We start from the raw sequence: 20,605 nt of genomic DNA on the forward strand, positions 1-20,605 counted from the left end.
CTCCCAGTCTAAAAGGGGGAGACAGACAACAAAACAAAACGTATTAACAAAATAAAATAAATAGAATAAATATGTACAAATAAAATAAATGAATAGAGCAATAAATCCGTACAAACATATATACAGGTGCTGTGGGGAGGGGAAGGAGGTAAGGAGGGGGAGATGGGGTGGGGGAGGAGGGGGAGAGGAAGGAGGGGGCTCAGTCTGGGAAGGCCTCCTGGAGGAGGTGAGCTCTCAGTAGGGGTTTGAAGGGAGGAAGAGTCACACTTAGCTGTGTGACTTTGGGTAAGTCACTTGGCTTCTCTGTGCCTCGGTTCCCTCATCTGTAAAATGGGGATTAACATTGTGAGCCCCACGTGGGACAACCTGATCACCTTGTATTCCCCCAGCGCTTAGAACAGTGCCTGGCACATGGTAAGCGCTTAACAGACACCATCATCATCATCATTATTATCATTATTGGACAGTACAAATCAGCAACAACGAATAGCTCTCCCAACAGATGCAATCGTCCCGACCGTTCCACACCATCTCCACGTTAGAGATGACAGAGGCGTTTTTTTTGTTCCACATTAGTGACAAATTTGAAATCAATCAATCAATCGCATTTATTGAGCGCTTACTGTGTGCAGAGCACTGTACTAAGCGCTAGGAAAGTACAAGTTGGCAACATATAGAGACAGTCCCTACCCAACGGTGGGCTCACAGTCTAAAAGGGGGAGACAGAAAAGGCTGGTGTACCCGGATAACTCGTCCAAGCCGCACGGGGACAGGAGAGAACTCTAAAAACTTGTACTTCCCAAGCGCTTAGTCCAGTGCTCTGCACACAGTAAGCGCTCAATAAATACGATTGAATGGATGAGTGAATAAAAACCAAGCCAACATATAAAAAAAAAAAAAACCCAACCATCAGCAAACCTCTCCACTCAGCCAAATCCATTTTCATATGATAGGACTCTTTTTGGGTCTCGACTGCTATTTAGGGGGAGAAATGATGCTGCATTTCCTTTCCCCTTTATCCTGGCTCCATCTAACTCTCCCCTTTGCTGGAATTCCTCCACCGGGAATTTTTTCAGGGGTCGCCCGGGGGGCCGTCCGTGAGGATGCGCTTGCGCTCTGGTTAGGGCTTTGCACCTCTCGGCAGCAGCAGCAAGAGAGGGAGGGATCTGGGAGAGGAGGAGGAGGGAGAAGAAGAAGGGAAGGAGGAGGAGGAAGAGGAGGAGGAGGAGAAAGAGGAGGAGGAAGTCTCTGCAGAGAGAGAGAGATGAAGGAGCTCAGCAGAAAGCGAGAAAGAGTTCGCTTGAAAAGCAGGGAGTTTTAGAGGCTCCAGAGAGGAGGAGACTTTTGATTTTTCTTCCTTCCTTCCCCCGGGGGTGGGTGGGGGTGGATTTGGGGGTGGAGGACCGGTTTTCCCGGCTGTCATTCCCAGGCTCCGGTCGTTCAGCACCCCGAGAGGAGGACAGCTCCTTGCTCTTTTTGCGGCACTGCGAAGGGGCCGCTCCGTGGCCGGCCACCTGAGCAGCTGTTTCTGGGGTCACCGACGCCCCAAATCATCCCACCCCCCCCCCTTCCCTTTTTGGGGGGTGCCTGGAGACACCAGAAGAAAGAAAAGAAAAGAACCCGCCGGCCTCAGGGGACCCCGGAGAAGCCGGAGCAGAATGTACCAGGGACACATGCAGGTAAGGACGTTTCCATCAGCATCATCATAACGATGGCACTTGTTAATAATGATGATGGTATGTGCTAAGCGCTTACTACGTGCCAAACACTGTGCTAAACGCTGGGGCTGTCCCACCCGGGGGGAGAGGAGACCCTCCAACTTACTGTACCGCCTTCACACAATTCAACAAGTGAAATGGTGCAATATGAGCGTGGCATCCAGACTGGGAGCCCGTTGGTGGGCAGGGAGTGTCTCTTACTTGGGGCCGAATCGTACTTTCCAAGCGCTTAGTACAGTGCTCTGCACACAGTAGGCGCTCGGTAAGTACGCCTGAATGAATGCAAGCCCAGCACCGGGGGTTAAACTAAATCGGTTTCCTAGGGAGCAGGGTGGGGAAGAAGAAGAGAGTCCTGGAAACTTCAGGTAGGTGAAGTTTGCTGTCTTATTTATTCCTTTCACCTGTTTGTCCAAAACGGGCTCCGGAGATCATCTGAGGATAAATGCTTCTATGATGCCGATATTACCGTTTACACATCTGGGGCTACATTATTGATGCATCTCAGCCTGGATGTCAACTGAAGGGCAAACAATAATGGAAAAGACAAAGTGCATTCCTGGCCCATCAGCAAAAATTTCATGGCGTTTTTGAATAACCCTCCTCTTCCCTATTATAATTTTTAGTATGCTGCCTTTACGGTGCTGTGCGATTTTTTTTTTCTTCCCAGATTATGAGACAGTATTGCCTCTCCCCCAAAGCACATGACTTGGAAACTGAATTTAAAACACATGCCCTTAAAGACTTGAACATTATAAGTGGAAATGTTTGCCTCTCATTGTTCTTGATCGCCATCTCTAAGGGAGATTTTGCCTCTCCCTGATGCAAACACTCTAGTGTCTTAGACGTGATTACTTTAACCTTGACTTCCATTCTTATTCACACGAGTCTTTCTTAAAAAGACAGGTGTATGCCTGAAAAAAGAAAATTCCCGAGCAGCTCGTCAAATATGAACTGAGGTCATACTAGTTTTTCTTCATGCTTTTCAATCACTCGAACTGATTATAAATATGGGTTCTTCTCCATTGCATCAATGGTCCAATACTTTTTTACATGATGCTATTTTTTCATACATATATGTATGTATGTATATATAGAATGTTGTTTCAGTGCATGTTTAATGCAATTTGAAGAAATGACAATGAATAAATATTTAATCATAGGCACTGTTTTATCTTATTACTGCCTTATATGCTATTTCAGGGTTTGTGGAACAATTACCCTGGACTCTAATCTGACCTCAATTTAAATAAGTGTTGGGAAATCCTGAGTCAGTGTTCTTTGAATTCCCCAAACTTCCCACATTCTCTAATTTAATGACCATATCCTATGCAATTATTTCCCTTTTTAACTTTGAGAGTAAGTAACTGATCTGGGAAAAAAAATTCTTAAACTTAATATTTCATAACAAAGTGCTTAAAATTCACTTATCATTAGGAAGCTGGTCTAATTTGTAGATAATTTCAATATAAAAAACCTATCCTGATGGGTATTATGAGCGCTATGAAAATATATGTGTATATATTATTGTTTCAGCTTTTGCAACCAAGCGTATTATTTTGACAACTGCACTCTCAATTCATTATCCCCAACAGACTCTAGATACTTGTGAAGTCATTAAACAGGTAGGTTTTGGTAAACAGAATTAGAAAGTCGCCTCCAGGGTTATTTAAAAAAATGTATCTTAGTATTTCAATAAAATGTATTTTAAACTCTCTATCTTCAGCAAAGATTTAATGGTAACTAGAATAAAGTCACTAAGACTCAGAATCTACACAGAACTTTCTGCTTATCACTTATACCATGCTCTTCTAGCAAATATGATGCTTTTCAAAAAATTCACAACTCTTCTCTGCCAACCTTAGCTTGAAAATATTTCTAAAGAAAGATCGTAATCAATATGCTACCAGAAAATTGAGAACACAATACATTTTTTTTTCTGTTGCTGCTGACCACTAATGTTTAGACTGGAGCTTCCACAGCCTTAAGACTCACGTTCAGTGGCTGCTTATTTTATGCACTGTCAGCCCCCAAATCCCCCCAAAACAAGTGAACTTGAAATCTATTACCTAGTCCTGAGATTCCCTGAAATTTTATGTGAAGAAAGATATAACCCCCAAGACCTTTCTTTTTCAGAGATTAAATTCTCTTCCTAGATGTACCTGCCTTTAATCCCAATAATAAACACCCAAAAAAGGGAAACAAGACAAAAACTGAAACAGTCATTTCATTCATTTCCATTCAGCTAAACTGTCAGGAAAATGCACTAACATTTCTGCCATTTGCGAAGAGAATTTGAAACTAATGATTCTTAGTAATTCAGTATGGGATTAAAGGACAAAAAGTTTTTAGTTATCAATATGTTCCAGTTTGCCTCCAATTGTTTATGTAAGCGCTAAGGGATAAACTTGTAAAAAAAAACCTCATATTTTCAACGGTCCAAATTCTTTAACCTTTTTTTGATACAAGGTTTGCAAAAGGCTATCACAGGTGAACAATGCTTATATTTTTAAAGGGTTGCTATGTGAACCTTACTTGACTGATAATGTAATGGAAATTGTACATATTTGGGAGTAATTATTTTTCAAGTGTCTGTAATGATTATATGAACTTTCTAAATAATGGCTCTATACTGCAATGTGTTTCTGCAACGTGGAGTTTCCTCATAGACTATCAGAAGATTTACACATTTCCACACACCTGCTAAGGATGATAGATTATCCATAATAACCGGTTCTTTTCTTAGTACGTTCAAGCATCATATAGTCAAACGCAATGGAGGAGTTGTTGCTATAGTTGTGCAAATCATATTCCTACTGGCTTCACTAATTGACTCCAAAGGGAATTTTTTTCTACACAGCAATTGCAGGATCTTAGGTAAAATCGCTTCTTCACTGACTGCTTCAGGTTTTTACAATCCCAATATGGAAGCGCTGTGCTGGCTGAAATCTTTCTTAATATTATAAAGAAAGAACCTCCCACTTCTAAAAGTAGAATTTTCTTCCAGCTTATATATCTGCTATGTTTTTTACAGGGGGGGTTACACCCAGGAGAAATGTGTATACACAAATCACTACCACTGATGAACACCTAATAACTCAGTGTCTGTCAGTTCTTCCTTATAAAACACTATTTCAGAACTATTCCAACTTAGGTATGAAGGGTTTATTCCCAATTTTGGTGGGAGAGAGGGCAGGGAAATACTTTTCCTATTAATGAAATGGGACTCTTCAATCACGGTTTGGATTTCACTTGTAAAGCAAGTTGTTTCAAAATATACAACCCAAAGCTTAATTTGTTTAATTCAAATTATTCTTTACATATGAAACTCAAAACTGAACTTGTTCTTTAGACTTCATGTACAGGGAAATTAATTTCTGTCTTTTGAGCTATAGGAAAAAAGCAAAAAAAAATCCCTTAAAACAGTTCTCTTTCATGTCAAAGTTCTTCAGATGGAAGTCAATAATTGGCTCAAACTCTGACACCTTAATTACATTTTCTTAATTACCAGTTATTTGCATGGTTGCTTTCATACTTAAAGTATTATTGAAAGGAAACAGTTTTAAAAGAGTAGTGATGTATTTATTAAGTGCTTACTGTGCACAGAGCTCTGTACCAAACTCTGGAAAAGTGTACAAGGGTGGGGAATAGAAATGTTCTCTGGTCCTCGTGGGGCTCACGATTCAAGAAAACAAAGGGGAAGAGAGGACAGGAGATAGAAATGTAAGCAGTGAAACAAAACACTGAAGTAACAGACAAGAGGATAAATCAAATAAAAATAAAAATAAACAGAATTTTAGGCTCCTAATGGTTCCTTCTACAAGGGACACTGGTAGTCACAACAGCTGACACAGCAGCCACTAGTCTCTCCGACGTTTTGCAGCAGCCTCATGCTACTGATCAATCAATCAATCGAATTAATTGAGCACTTACTGTGTGCAGAGCACTGTACTAAGCGCTTGGGAAGTACAAGTTGGCGACATATAGAGACAGTCCCTACCCAACAGTGGGCTCACAGTCTAGAAGGGGGAGACAGAGAACAAATGTCTTTCTCTCTCTCCTGCCTGGATAGTGGATGGTAGGATAGCAGGGAAGTTCCTTAAAGATGAGAAAGAGAGCCAGTGTTGCTTCCTGATAAGGCAGCATGGGTGTCCAGTGTGGGCTTAAGGAGGGGAAAAAAATACTAAATCGTTTTTGGTTATACTAATGAAAATTTTTTTTAGAAGTTAAATCTAAGGACCATTAATCAAATTTATAAAACTCAGAATTTTCCAAGGATTACCTTCTTCAAAAATACAAACTGAAGATAGCTGTTGACCTCAGTGAGATAAGCTCAATCAGCCAAACAATCAATCCATGGTATTTATTGAGTGGTTACTACGTGCAGAACATTGTACTAAGCTCTCGGGAGGATGCAAAAAGCAATGTTTATTCTTTAGGGATCAGGCCTAAAGTACCATGAACATAGGTTTCTAATGTAATGTTTACCGACTCGCACTAGTAACTCAATATGCTAGCGGCCTTATTGAAAATCCATTGGGTGGATTAGCAAATTCATTGTCTGAGGACATTGCACAACTCATAACTGAGAACTTTATAAAAGGGCTTTCTTGCAAGTCTTGTTCTTTTCGGTGATTTGTTAAACCCATTTTTTAAGCCCATTTTCAGTTTTAACAAGAGGATCGTCGACAGGTGAGGAACTGCACCACTGAAAAATAAGTTGTTTTTGCTTTGTTTTTTTTTCCTCCTGTGGAAAGAGATTTATTGCATTGCCAGTCCACTAGACAGAAAGTTACGGTAACTTCCCAGAAGCTCCAGTGTGTTGAACATATTCAGGTTTGAGATTTGCATTGCAGGTGTGTAGAGAACTCTTCAAAATAGCTTAATGGACACCTCTGCAAAGCCCAGAGGGAAATATGAGTAGAACACAAAGTTACAACCTTTTTTTTGCAAATGAGTTCCAGATGGTGATCTGTGAAGCACAAGGGAGCTATGAGACTGCCATGATGCTGTTTCTGTTTGACTAGAATCTCCTGAAAGATTCCTAAAATCATTACTTAAAATTTATCAAGGATATATACACATGTATATATCCTTGATAAATTTTAACTAATATATATATAATATATATATTAATATATATATAATATATATATATATTAATATACATATATTTAAGCCCCACTGCCATCCCCACCATATGATATGATTACAAAGTCAAACTGTAATTGAAATAAGCTTCAGTCTATTCTCAGAAAAGGGCTTGGAAGTCAGTTATTGTGAGAAATTTCTAAGAAATCAGCTTTTGGAAAGGGTGCATTTCATTTGGGTTTTCTAAAATAAAATATTTGTTTAGGATGCAGGACTTGGAATCAGTGGTTTATCTTTCAGGTCAAATACAATCACAGGGCTTTACTGGGTTATGTTTGTAAATCATTTAAACCGAAGCTTCAGTTGACGAAAAATGTAGGTGCCTCTAAGTATTGTTCAATGCAGCGTTTTTTGCTGCTGCATGCAATCTTTAACACTATGATTGGTCTGGTTTGCTGTGATCTACGAAACATCATTCTGTACTCAATCCCAGATTCTCCCAGGTTACAATTGTCCAGAAAACGTGCTGGGGCTTTTCGAAAAAGATCCCTCAATCCTGACGCTTGCTCCACTTTTCAATACAATAAAGTTGTATTTGGTTCAATGCATTTTATGCTCGGAGATACAGCAAAAATACTTTGTTTTAATTCCACCCCCTGCCCAACAACAACAACAACAACAAAAGAATCATACAATTTTGACCTAAAATATATGGTTAGTCTGTATAATTCATATTGCAAAGTAGTTGACAATTGTACTATGATGGTTCTGTTTACACAACACTAGGTGAGTTGCCTTTGGGAATTATAGCTTTGAATTTTTGTAAACAGGATTTAGGTACTATTATAATAATAATAATTATGGCATTTATTAAGCGCTTACTATGTGCAAAGCACTGTTCTAAGCACTGGGAAGGTTACAAGGTGATCAGGTTGTCCCAAGGAGGGCTCCCAGTCTTAATCCCCATTTTACAGATGAGGTAATTGAGGCACAGAGAAGTTAAGTGAGTTGTCCAAAGTCACACAGCTGACAATTGGCGGAGCTGGGATTTGAACCCATGACCTCTGACTCCAAAACCCGGCCTCTTTCCACTGAGCCACGCTGCTTCTCTACTATGCTTCTCTACTTTGGCCCAAGCATTCAGTACAGTTCTTGACTATTCAATTAAAACTAAGTTCGCAATCTAATTCAGTTCAAGGTTTAATATACAACACGAAAATCACTTTTGCTCTGCTACCCTAATAATGATGGCATTTATTAAGCACTTAGTGCTTTGAACATAGTAAGCGCTTAATAAATGCCATCATTACTATTATTATTATTACCCTTGTTTTCTAGGCTCTTTTTTTAAAGCAATAGCAATAGCAATAGTATCTATCCAGGGCTTGCTGTGTACAGTAAGTGCTGGGAAAGAATGTATGGATGAGAATGAAGGGAGGCAGGTCAGGAGGGAGGTCTAAATCAATCAATCAGTGGTATTTATTCAGCGCTTACTATGTGCAGAGCCCTGCACTAAGCACTTGGGAGAGTACAATACAACAGAGAAGCAGTGTGGCTCAATGGAAAGAGCCCGGGCTTTGGAGTCAGAGGTCATGGGTTCAAACCTTGGCTCCGCCAATTGTCAGCTGTGTGACTTTGGGCAAGTCACTTAACTTCTCAGTGCTTAGAACAGTGCTTTGCACATAGTAAGCACTTAATAAATGCCATTATTATTATTATTCTCTGCGCTCAGTTACCTCATCTGTAAAATGGGGATTAAGACTGTGAGCCCCCTGTGGGACAACCTGATCGCCTGGTAACCTCCTCAGTGCTTAGAACAGTGCTTTGCACATAGTAAGTGCTTAATAAATGCCATCAAAAAAAAACAGAATTGAGACATGTTCCCTGCCCATAACACACTTTCAGTCTAGAGGGGGAGACAGATATTAGTATGAATAAATAAGCAATTTTAATATATAATTGAAAGATATGTACATAAGTGCTGTGAGGGTGGGGTTGGGATGAATATCAGTTATCCAAAGGTCGCAGTTCCCAGTGCATAGATGATGCAGAGGGGAAAGCAAGCTGGGGAAAATAGGGCCTAATGGAGGAATGTCTCAGGATGAATGTCCCAGTCTTTTAGACGGTGAGCCCACTATTGGGTAGGGACTGTCTCTATATGTTGCCAACTTGTACTTCCCAAGCGCTTAGTACAGTGCTCTGCACACAGTAAGCGCTCAATAAATACGATTGATTGATGAAACAGCATGGGACAACGTAGGCTACTGGCTAAATGGCTCTGCTAGCCGATGGTTTGGGCGGTCAAAGAGCTGACTTACACTGAGGAGATTCTTTACAGTTTTCTCCTTAACATTCTTTAAATTCTTTAAAAGAATGTCAGGTCTTTCAAACGTATTCAGTGTTAGACTGGCATCAGAACTGCTCTCCAAAATATGCCCCGAGACAAACATTTATACATTGTTAGAAAGCCCTATTGAGGTTTTACTGCCACAGAGATTTAATGCCTGTTTGGAGGCTGTGCTGAAGATTTATGTGCATGGTTTAAGAAGTGGTCATTGTATTATAATTAGCTCATCTGCTGCTGTTTGGTTATTGGGGTTCTAGGTGGGGCCAAGTCAGTTTGGAGCCCAGAACACTCTTTCCCACCCTTCTTTTTCAAGGCCCTACTGAGAGCTCAAGGCCCTACTGAGAGCTCATCTCCTCCAGGAGGCCTTCCCAGACTGAGACCCCTCCTTCCTCTCTCCCTCCTCCCCCTCTCCATGCCCCCCACCTTACCTCCTTCCCTTCCCCACATAAATGTATATATATATATATATGTATATGTATATGTATATGTATTTTACTTGTACATATCTATTCTATTTATTTTATTTTGTTAATATGTTTTGTTTTGTTCTCTGTCTCCCCCTTCTAGACTGTGAGCCCGTTGTGGGGTAGGGACCATCTCTATATGTTGCCAACTTGTACTTCCCAAGCGCTTAGTACAGTGCTCTGCACACAGTAAGTGCTCAATAAATAAAATTGATTGATTCTTTGCTCTAGGTGAGGTCCAGGAGAGTCCTCCTCTGAGCAGAATTTGTGGCCCAAATTGAGGGACTGTGTTATGATGTCCCTTTGCTAATAATAATACTAATAATAATAATAATAGGTTTTTTAAGCACTTACTTTGTACTTCCCAAGTGCTTGGTACAATGCTCTGCACACAGTAAGCACTCAATAAATACGATTGATTCTTTGCTCTAGGTGAGGTCCAGGAAAGTCCTCCTCTGAGCAGAATTTGTGGCCCAAATTGATGGACTGTGTTATGATGTCCCTTTGCTAATAATAATAATAATAATAATAATAATATGATTTTTTAAGCACTTACTATGTGCAAAGCACTGTTCTAAGCACTCAAGGGGGTACAAGGTGATCAGCTTGTCCCACATGGGGCTCACAGTCTTAACCCCCATTTTACAGATGAGATAACTGAGGCACAGAGAAGTTAAGTGACTTGCCCAAGGTCACACAGCTGACAGGCGGCAGAGCTGGTATTCGAACCCATGACCTCTGACTCCCAAGCCCACGCTCTTTCCTCTGAGCCATGCTGCTTCCCCTTTAAGATGTGAATAAATTAAAGTTTTTCAAATGAGAAGCAGTGTGCTCTAGTGGCTAGAACACAGTCCTGAGAGTCAGAAGGGCCTGGGTTATTATCCTGGCTCTTCCATTTATCTGCCGTGTGACCTTGGGTAAGTCAGAAACAGCACGGTTTAAGGGAAAGAGCACAGTTTTGGGAGTCAGAGGTCATGGGTTCTAATCCCAGCTCCTTCACCTGTCAGCTGTGTGACTTTGGGCAAGTCACTTAGTGCCTCAGTTACCTCATCTGTAAAATGGGGATTAAGACTGTGAACCCCACATGGGACAACCTGATTACTTTGTACCTACCTCAATGCTTAGAACAGTGTTTTTAGACTGTGAGCCCGTTGTTGGGTAGGGACCGTCTCTATATGTTGCCGACTTGTACTTCCTAAGCGCTTAGTACAGTGCTCTGCACACAGTAAGTGCTCGATAAATACAATTGAATGAATGAATGAATGCTTGGCACATAGTAAGTGCTGAAATACCATCATCAACATTCTCTGGTCCTCAGTTACCTCATCTGTAAAATGGTGATTTAGACTGTGAGCCCCATGTGGGACAGGGACTGTGTCCAACCTGATTAGCTTGTATCTACCCCAGCGCTTAGAACAGTGGCACAAAGTAAGCACTTACAAATACCACTATAAATAAAATGGCTTGTGGTAAGTTGGATTTTTGTGTTTCCAGTGACTTTAAGAATGGGGCTCTTAATCATTTTCCTTGAACAGAGGGGCAAGGAGACATGAAAGAGCTAGATTAGATGACCTCTTGTAGCCCAATGGAGCATCCTAGTTCTATAATTCTACAGTACAGTAGGGAAATCACCAGCCATTGAACGTAAGAATGTCCACGTCTCCAAGAAATGAGTAGTATTGCTGGAAAAAGTGAACGCTTATTTAATATTGTGCATCAGGAGAAGACCTACGTTCCACCATCTAGTTAGTCTTTTTCTTTCTTTTCCATTGAGAAATTGGTGTGGACTCTGAAACCTCTCTTGGTGAACTGGGAAATTAGACAGTGACTTAAAATTCTCAGAGAAAGTAAATATGCTCCCAAGACCAATCTGGTATTTTTTAAAGGTGTCTTCTTTATTTACAGCAGATGTCCCCTCTCCTCACCTTCAAATAAGAATTACATCTCCTCCAAGAGGCTTTCCCCAACTAAAGCCTCATTTTCTCTACTCCCTATCCCTTCTGTGTCACCTGTGCACTTGGATCTGTATTCTTTAAGCACTTGATATTCACCCCACCCTCAGCCCCATAGCACTTTATGTAAATATCATAATTTAATGTCTGTCTCCCTCTTTAGGCTGTAAGCTCCTTGTGGGCAGGGAATGTTGAACTGTACTCTCCTAAGCTCTTACACAGTGCTCTCACACAGTAAGCACTCAATACCAGTAATTGATTCATGAAAATAGTTCATACAAACATAGAGCTCAGTTGTTTAGACCACTGTAGGCACTTCCATATTTTCATCCCTCTTTGTGATACTAATCCTCACAATGGAATTTTTCCAGAGAATGGAAGTGAGCTTCAGTTTCTGATACTAAAGCCTGCTTGTAGCATATCTTAGAGCCTACTTGTGTGGAAGAAAGCAGTTAAATTAGTAGTTGCAATTATCTCCGTACTTTGTAAAGGGACTGCTGCTATATGTCTGAATTTGCTTGGATCAAGAATCCATTTTACCCTGTCATAGCATTGGCTTTCTCGAGTCAGGAAGTCTCATTGGAACTTAACAGTACTTAGGCCCCAGGATCTGGTCCTAATCCTTGCGATTCAGGAGCAAATGCATGTCCAGTGAAGTTTCTCCACAGTTGAAAGGGAATCAATTACAGGAAAACTTTATAATTGAATTGCTGCTGTAATTAACTAGAACTCCTCTGCCAAACCCTTCTAACAGTGTAAATGTGTCCAATTCTTATGTCGGAAAGAGGTCTGTGGCTGGAGTGGTAGAATTTTAGATACTGCTTTTGGTTAGTTACTGACTATTTGTCCATTTGTCCATTTCACAAAGGTCATTTGGAATTCTAATTTTACCCTCCAAGTTTCTGGGCACTGTCCCCTTCGGGCGGAGTGACTCAAAGATCACACTTCGCATTTTATCGCCTGATTCATTAAGAAAATTGTCAAAACAATACTGGACCCTGTAACTACCTTTTCTATGGTATTTGTCAAGTGCTTACTATGTGTCGGGTACTGTACTAAGCACTGGGGTAGCTACAAGCTAATCAAGGTAGACCGAGACCAGGTCCCATATGGGGCTCAGAGTCTTAATCCTCATTTTACAAATGATTTAACTAAGGTACAGAGAAGATACCCAAGGTTACACAGCAGACATGTGGCAGAGCTGGGATTAGGACCCAGGCCTTCTGAGTCCCAGGCTGGTCAATCAATCAATCATTGGTATTTATTGAACACTGTCTATGTGCATAGCACTGTACTAAGCACTTGGGAAAGTACAACAGAATTAGCAGACACGTTCCCTCTCCTTAATGAGATTGCAGTCTAGTGGGGGAGTTCATTAATATGTAATGAATGCAGTAATGCAGTCTAGTAATGTAGTAATGCAGTCTAGTTCATTAATATGAACAAAGCCCATGAGGCCCGTGCTCTATCTATTAAGCCATTCTGCTTTTTAATAATAATAATGATAATAATAATTTTGGTATTTGTTAAGTGCTTACTATGTGCAAAGCACTGTTCTAAGTGCTGAGGAGGATACAAGGTGATTAAGTTGCCCCTTGTGGGGCTCACAATCTTAATCCCCATTTTACAGATGAGGTAACTAAGGCATAGAGAAGTTAAGTGACTTGACTAAAGTCACACAGCTGACAAGCGGCAGAGCCGGGATTTGAACTCATGACCTCTGACTCCCAAGCCCGTGCTCTTTCCACTGAGCCACTTGAGGACCATGTGTCCTCCAAGACTGATACTATATGATAACTTACCCCATGTAAATGTTGCTGTGTTCTGAATCATGTGAGAAGCAGCTTGGCTCAGTGGAAGGAGCACGGGCTTTGGAGTCAGAAGTCATGGGTTCAAATCCAGGCTCCACCAATTTTCAGCTGTGTGACTTTGGGCAAGTCACTTAACTTCTCTGGGACTCAGTTACCTCATCTGTTCAATCTCTCATCCTATCCCGACTGGATTATTGCATCAGCCTCCTCTCTGACCTCCCATCCTCCTGTCTCTCCCCACTTCAGTCTATACTACACACTGCTGCCTGGATCATATTTGTGCAGAAATGCTCTAGGCATGTTACTCCCCTCCTCAAAAATCTCTAGTGGCTGCCAGTCAACCTACAAGGCTTCAAGGCTGTCCATCACCTCGCCCCCTCCAACCTCACCTCCCTTCTCTCCTTCTCCAGCCCAGCCTGCACCCTCTGCTCCTGGGCCGCTAACCTCCTCACAGCCTCGTTCTCGCCTGTCCCGCCGTTGACCCCCGGCCCACGTCCTCCCCCTGGCCCGGAACGCCCTCCCTCCACACATCCACCAAGCTAGCTCTCTTCCTCCCTTCAAAGCCCTACTGAGAGCTCATCTCCTCCAGGAGGCCTTCCCACGCTGAGCCCCCTTTTTCCTCTCCTCCTCCCCCCGCCCACCCTACCTCCTTCCCCTCCCCGCAGCACTTGTACATATTTGTACAGATTTATCAATTTATTTTATTTGTACATATTTACTATTCTATTTATTTTGTGAATGATGTCCACATAGCTTTAATTCTATTTGTTCTGATGATTTTGACACCTGTCTACATGTTTTGTTTTGTTGTCTGTCTTCCCCTTTTAAGCTGGGAGCCCATTGTTGGGTGGGGACCGTCTCTATATGTTGCTGACTTGTACTTCCCAAGCGCTTAGTACAGTGCTCTGCACACAGCAAGTGCTCAATAAATACGATTGAGTGAATGAATGAATGAATATGATGATGATGAAGGTAATTGTTAAGCACTTACTATGTGCCAAGCACTGTTCTAAGCGCTGGGGTAGATACAAGGTAATCAGGTTGTCCCATGTGGGGCTCACAGTCTTAATCCCCATTTTACAGATGAGGTAACTGAGGCACAGAGAAGTTAAGTGATTTGCCCAAAGTCACACAGCTGACAAGTGGCAGAGATGGGATTGGAACCCATGACCTCTGATTTCCAAACCCGTGCTTTTTCCACTCAGCCATGCTGCTTATATGCTACTATTTCTCCTAACTGCAATTTATTTTAATGTCTGTCTTCCTCTATAAACTGTAAGCCCCTGGTGGGTATGGATCATGCCTACCAGCTCTGTTGTATTCTTCACTTTTCCAAGAACTTAATAAAGTACTCTGCACATAGTAAGTGCTCAATAAATACCACTAACTGATCGTTTCACAAATAAAGAAAAGGGTTGTCATTCATTCACTCATTCAATCGTATTTATTGAGTGCTTACTGTGTGCAGAGCACTGTACTAAGCGCTTAGAAAGTACAAGTCGGCAACAGATAGAGATGATCCCTACCCAACAAAGGGTTCAAAGTCTAGAAGGAGGAGACAGACAACAAAACAAAACAAGTGGATAGACATCAATAGCATCAAAATAGGTAAATAGAATTATAGATATATATGCACATCATTAAGAAAATAAATAGAATAATAAATATGTACAAATATACACCAGTGCTGGGGGGAAGGGAAGGGGGTAGAGCAGAGGGAGGGAGTAGGGGCGATGGGGAGGGGAGGATTAGCAGAGGAAAAGGGGGCCTCAGTCTGGGAAGGCCTCCTGGAGGAGGTGAGCTTTCAGTAGGGCTTTGAGGGGGGGAAGAGAGCTAGTTTGGCCGTTGTGAGGAGGGAAGGCATTCCAGGCCAGAGGTAGGATGTGGGTCAAGGGTGGGACAGGCATGAACGAAGCCCATTGAGGAGGTTAGCAACAGAGGAGTGGAGTGTGCGGGCTGGATTGTAGAAGGAGAGAAGGGAGGTGAGGTAGGAGGGAGCAAGGTGAAGCCAATAGTGAGGAGTTTTTGCTTCATGAGAAGGTCGAGAGGCAACCACTAGAGATTTTTGAGGAGGAGGGTGACAAGCCCAGAGCGTTTCTACACAAAGATGATCCGGGCAGCAGCATGAAGTATAGACAGAAGCAGGGAGAGACAGGAGGTTGGGAGATCAGAAAGGAGACTGATGCAGTAATCCAGTCGGGATATGATGAGAGACTGTACCAACAAGGTAGCAGTTTGGATGGAGAGGAAAGGGTGGATCTTGGCAATGTGAAGGTGAGACCGGCAGGTTTTAGTGACGGATTGGATGTGTGGAGTGAATTACAGAGTGGAGTCAAGGATGACACCAAGGTTGCAGGCTTGTGAGATGGGAAGGATGGTAGTGCCGTCTACTGTGACAGGAAAGTCAGACAGAGGACAGGGTTTGGGAGGGAAGATAAGGAGCTCAGTCTTGGACATGTTGAGTTTTAGGTGGCAGGCAGACATCCAGGTGGAGTTGTCCTAAAGGCAAGAGGAGATACAAGCCTGGAGGGAGGGAGAGAGGACGGGGAGGAGATGTAGATTAGGGTATCATCAGCGTAGAGATGATAGTTGAAGCTGTGGGAGCAAATGAGTGCACCAAGGGAGTGAGTATAGTTGGAGAAGAGAAGGGGACCAAGAACTGACCCTTGAGGAGCCCCTACATTAGGAGATGGGAGGGAGAGGAGGAGCCCACGAAGAAGGCTGAGAATGAACGGCCAGAGGTATGAGGAGATCCAGGAGAGGATGGAGTCTGTGAAGCCAAGGTTGGATAATGTGTTGAGGAGAAGGGGATGGTCAACAGTGTCAAAGGCAGCTGAGAGATCAAGGAGGAATCAGACAGAGTAGGAGCCATTGGATTTTTCAAGAAGTAGGTCATTGGTGACCTTTGAGAGGACAGTTTTGGTGGAGTGGAGGGGACAGAAGCCAGATTGGAGGGGGTCCAGGAGAGTGTTGGTGTTGAGGAATTTGAGGCAGCAAGTGTAGACAACTCGCTCTAGGAGTTTGTAAAGGAAGGGTAGGAGGGAAACGGCAATAACTGGAGGGGGCAGTAGGGTCAAGAGGGTTTTTTTTAGGTTGAGGGAGAGATGGACATGTTTGAAGGTGGGGGGAAGAAGCTGTTGGAGTGGGCGGTTGAAGATGGAAGTTAAGGAGGGGAGGAGGGAAGGGGTGAGAGTTTTTATAAGGTGAGAGGGAATGGGGTCTGAAGCACACGTGGAGGAGGTGGCACTTGAGAGGAGGGAGGAGATCGCTTCTGAAGATACTGCTGGGAAGGATGGGAAAATAGAGGAAGAGGTCAAGAGCCGGGGGGTGGGAGGATGGAAAAGGGGGAGGGGTGACTTTGGGGAACTCAGACCTGATGATGTTAATTTTCCTGATAAAGTAGGTGGCCTGATCACTGGGGACGAGGGATGGAGATGGGGAGGAACAGGGGGCCTGAGGAGGGAGTTAAATGTCTGGAACAGCTGATGGGGGTGATGGGTATGGGTGTCAAAAAGGGAAGAAAAATAGTTTTGCCTGACAGAGGAGAGGGCAGAATTGTCAAGGGCAGATTATAGAAGTGGAGTTGCTCAGTTGGAGAATATTCTTGAATCAAATACCTTGTGCTTGTATAGAAACCTTTTCAAGAGCCTTACAGGATTTAATCTTCACAGAACTCCAGAAAGATTGTTAGTGGGGATGTGTGGTGTCCCTATCGTTCTGATGAAGAGATTGAAGCAGTTATGGGTTAAATGTAGTACTTTAGTGGAAGAATTGAAGGTTCCTCATTCCCACTCTGTTACCTACACCATTTTAACACATTCAGTCAGTCAATTAATCAATCAGTTGTATCAATCGCTTTGTTCTCTAATGCCAAACTACTCTCTGAACCTCAATCTCAATTATCTTCTGGCCTGGAACTCTCTCCCCCGTCATAACAGACAGGCCACCACTCTCTCCATTTTCAAAGTCCTCCTAAAATCACACCTCCTCCAGGAAGTCTTCCCTGAGTCAGCCCTTACTTCCCTAGGCATTTGGGTCTGTACCCTTTAAACACTTGATATTCAACCCCATCAACAGCCCCACAACATTTATGTCTTTATCCTTAAACCCTGTCATTTCTCCTATCTTTATTTCATTGTCGGTCTCCCCCTCTAGACTGTAAGCTCCTTGTGACAAGGGCTCATGTCTACCATCTCTATTCTATCATACTCTCCCAAGTGTTTTATAGAGTGCTGTGCACACAGTAAGTGCTCAGTGAATGCCACTGATTGATCTCTGAGCACTTACTCTATGCAGAGCACTATAATAGAGAAGCAGCATGGCTCAGTGGAAAGAGCCTGGGCTTTGGAGTCAGAGGTCATGGGTTCTAATCCTGACTCCGCTGTCAGCTGTGTGATTTTGGGCAAGTCACTTAACTTCTCTGTGCCTCAGTTACCTCATCTGTAAAATGGGGAGTGACTGTGAGTCCCCTGTGGGACAACATGATCACCTTGTAACCTCGCCAGTGCTTAGAACAGTGTTTTGCACATCTGTCATACTCATCTGTCATATTATCTCATATTATATGTCATAACTCTTGACTTATGACATATATGTCATATTAACTCATCTGTCATATTATCAATAATTCAAAGTGGAAACTCATCTTTGAGCGATTATAGCTAAGGAGATGCTCACTAATCCTAGGAACTACTGGGCAACAGAATCATCCCAACTCTACTAGTGGTGCCTCTTCTACTGACATCAACAGGCCTTGAGCCACGCTATTCTTTCATTTACACATTCCAAATTCTCCCACGTCAAGTATCACTGTCAGAACCTAATCATGATAATAATAAAAATGATGGCGCTTCCTATGTGCCAAGCACCATTCTAAGTGCAGGGGTAGACACAAGTTAATCAGATTGGACACAGTCCCTGTCCCACATGGGGTCCCAAGTCTTAATTCCCATTTTATAGATGAAACAGCTGAGACCCAGAGAAGTGAAGTGATTTGCCCAAGAGCACACAACAGACAAGTGGAGGAGCAGGATTAGAACCCAGGTCCTCCAGATTCCCAGGCCCGGGCTCTATCCACTAGGCCATGATGCTTCCTGGGAACTGCTCCCGAAATTCTGGCCAGTGGCCCTCCAAAAGCATTTTCCATTTCCCAGTCAGAATATCTTTACATAGTCAAGCCTGCTTCTTTCATAACTGGAGGAACTCATCCCCATTCTATTTTAAAAGTCCCCGTGAAAATAGCATAATGGTTTGCCAGATCAGGAGCTGTGAATAGGAAAACAAGAAATTGTGCCTATAGACACAGATTTTCATCATTTTTGGTTACCGTTATTACCCAGCGTGATGGAGGCTGAGGAAAATCATATGCAGCATATCTCGTTTCTTTCACTGAACACCTAGTAAAACATAATATTCCCACCTTAATGGCCATAGTGTTTCCTGGGAAAAAAAATTTCCTGTAATTCTGAGATATTGGTGATCTGTGTCCCAACTGCAGGAAAAGTAAGAAATATTCCTGGGTGATGTATTTGAAATAGTCTGCATTTGAGTGGCTATCATTTGTATATATGGAACACCGACTGTGTGCAGAGTACTGAAGTGAAGAGTTCGTTAGAGTGCAGTACAGCAGAGTTGGTAGACATATTCTTGCCCACGAGGAGCTTACAGTCTAGAAGGAGAGACAGACATTTAAATAAGTTGTGGCTACAGACACAAGTGCTGTGGGGCTGAGGGTGGGTGACTATCAAATGGGTAAAGTGTAGAGATCCAAGTGCATAGACAATGCAAGGAGAGGGTGAAGAGAAATACGGGATTAGTCAGGGAAGGCCTTTTGGAGGAGATGGGATAAGGCTTCAAGGGAAGCAGCGTGGCTCAGTGGAAAGAACCCAGGCTTGGGAGTCAGAGGTCATGGGTTCAAATCCTGGCTCCGCCGCTTGTCAGCTGTGTGACTTTGGGCAAATCACTTAACTTCTCTGTGCCTCCGTTACCTCATCTGTAAAATGGGGATTAAGACTGTGAGCCCCACGTGGGACAACCTGATCCCCAGTGCTTATAACAGTGCTTTGCATATAGTGAGCACTTAAATGCCATCATTGTTATTCAAGAGTCCAACTCAATCAATCGATCATATTTATTGAGCACTTACTGCATATCGAGCACACAACAGGGTTCGTAGACATGATCCCTGCCCACAGTGAGCTTACAGCCTAGAGGGGGAGACAGACATTAATATAAATAAATGAATTAGCAGCTATGGATTTAAGTGCTCTGTAACTGAGGATGGGGTGAATATCAAGTACCCAAAGGATACCACAACAAGTGCATAGATGATGAAAAGGGCTCAGTGGAAAGAGCCCGGGCTTTGGAGTCAGAGGCCACGGGTTCAAATTCCGGCTCCACCAATTGTCAGCTGTGTGACTTTGGGCAAGTCACTTCTCTGGGCCTCAGTTCCCTCATCTGTAAAATGAGGATGAAGACTGTGAGCCCCCCTTGGGACAGCCTGATCACCTTGTAACCTCCCCAGTGCTTAGAACAGTGCTTTGCATGTAGTAAGCACTTAATAAATGCCATTATTATTATTATTATTAGAGGGAGATGGAGAAATGAAGGCTTAAATGGGGAAGGCCTCTTAGAGGAAGTGTTAACGAGGCTTTGAAAGTGGGGAAGATGGTGGTCTGGTGTATTTGGAGAGGAAGGGAGCTCCAGGCCAGAGGGAGGATGTGGGAAAGGGGTCAGCATGAAGAGAGATGAGATCAAGGCAAAGAGAGCAAGCTGGCACTAGAGGAGTGGGTTGTGAGGGATGAGCTGTGCTAGGAGATCCGTGCGATAAGGTAGGAAGGGGTGAGCTGATTAAGCGCTTTAAAGCCGATGGTAAGGAGTTTCTGTTTGATTTGAATGTGGACGGGCAACCACTGAAGACAACTGTTGTGATCAGGCCTTCTTTGGCCAAGTCACTTAACTTCTCTTTGCCTCAGTTACCTCATCTGTAAAACGGGGATTAAGACGGTGAGCCCCACGTGGAACACGTGCTTTTTCTAGGTGAAAAAGAATGGCCCTGGGAGTCGAAGGACCTGGATTCATTCATTCATTCATTCAGTTGCATTTATTGAGCACTCACTGGGTGCAGAGCACTGTAGTAAGCATTTGGGAAGTACAAGTAGGCAACATTTAGAGACAGCCCCTACCCAACAATGGGCTCACAGTCTAGAAGGAGGAGACAGACAAC

General features: G+C 42.9%; 1 protein-coding gene across 3 annotated transcripts in view; it reads left to right on the plus strand.

Moving 5' to 3' along the window:
• Positions 1-1,461: 1,461 nt before the first annotated feature.
• Positions 1,462-20,605, plus strand: part of PEX5L (peroxisomal biogenesis factor 5 like) — a 320,579-nt gene continuing 301,435 nt past the window's right edge. For all 3 annotated transcript variants that reach the window (XM_038744156.1, XM_038744197.1, XM_038744242.1), the window contains exon 1: positions 1,462-1,679. In XM_038744156.1, coding sequence (XP_038600084.1) covers positions 1,659-1,679 — 21 coding nt within the window. In that variant the 5' untranslated portion in view covers positions 1,462-1,658. The remainder of the gene's footprint in view (positions 1,680-20,605) is intronic.

The sequence above is a fragment of the Tachyglossus aculeatus genome, chromosome 1, assembly GCF_015852505.1.
Source record: "Tachyglossus aculeatus isolate mTacAcu1 chromosome 1, mTacAcu1.pri, whole genome shotgun sequence".
Taxonomy (NCBI): domain Eukaryota; kingdom Metazoa; phylum Chordata; class Mammalia; order Monotremata; family Tachyglossidae; genus Tachyglossus; species Tachyglossus aculeatus.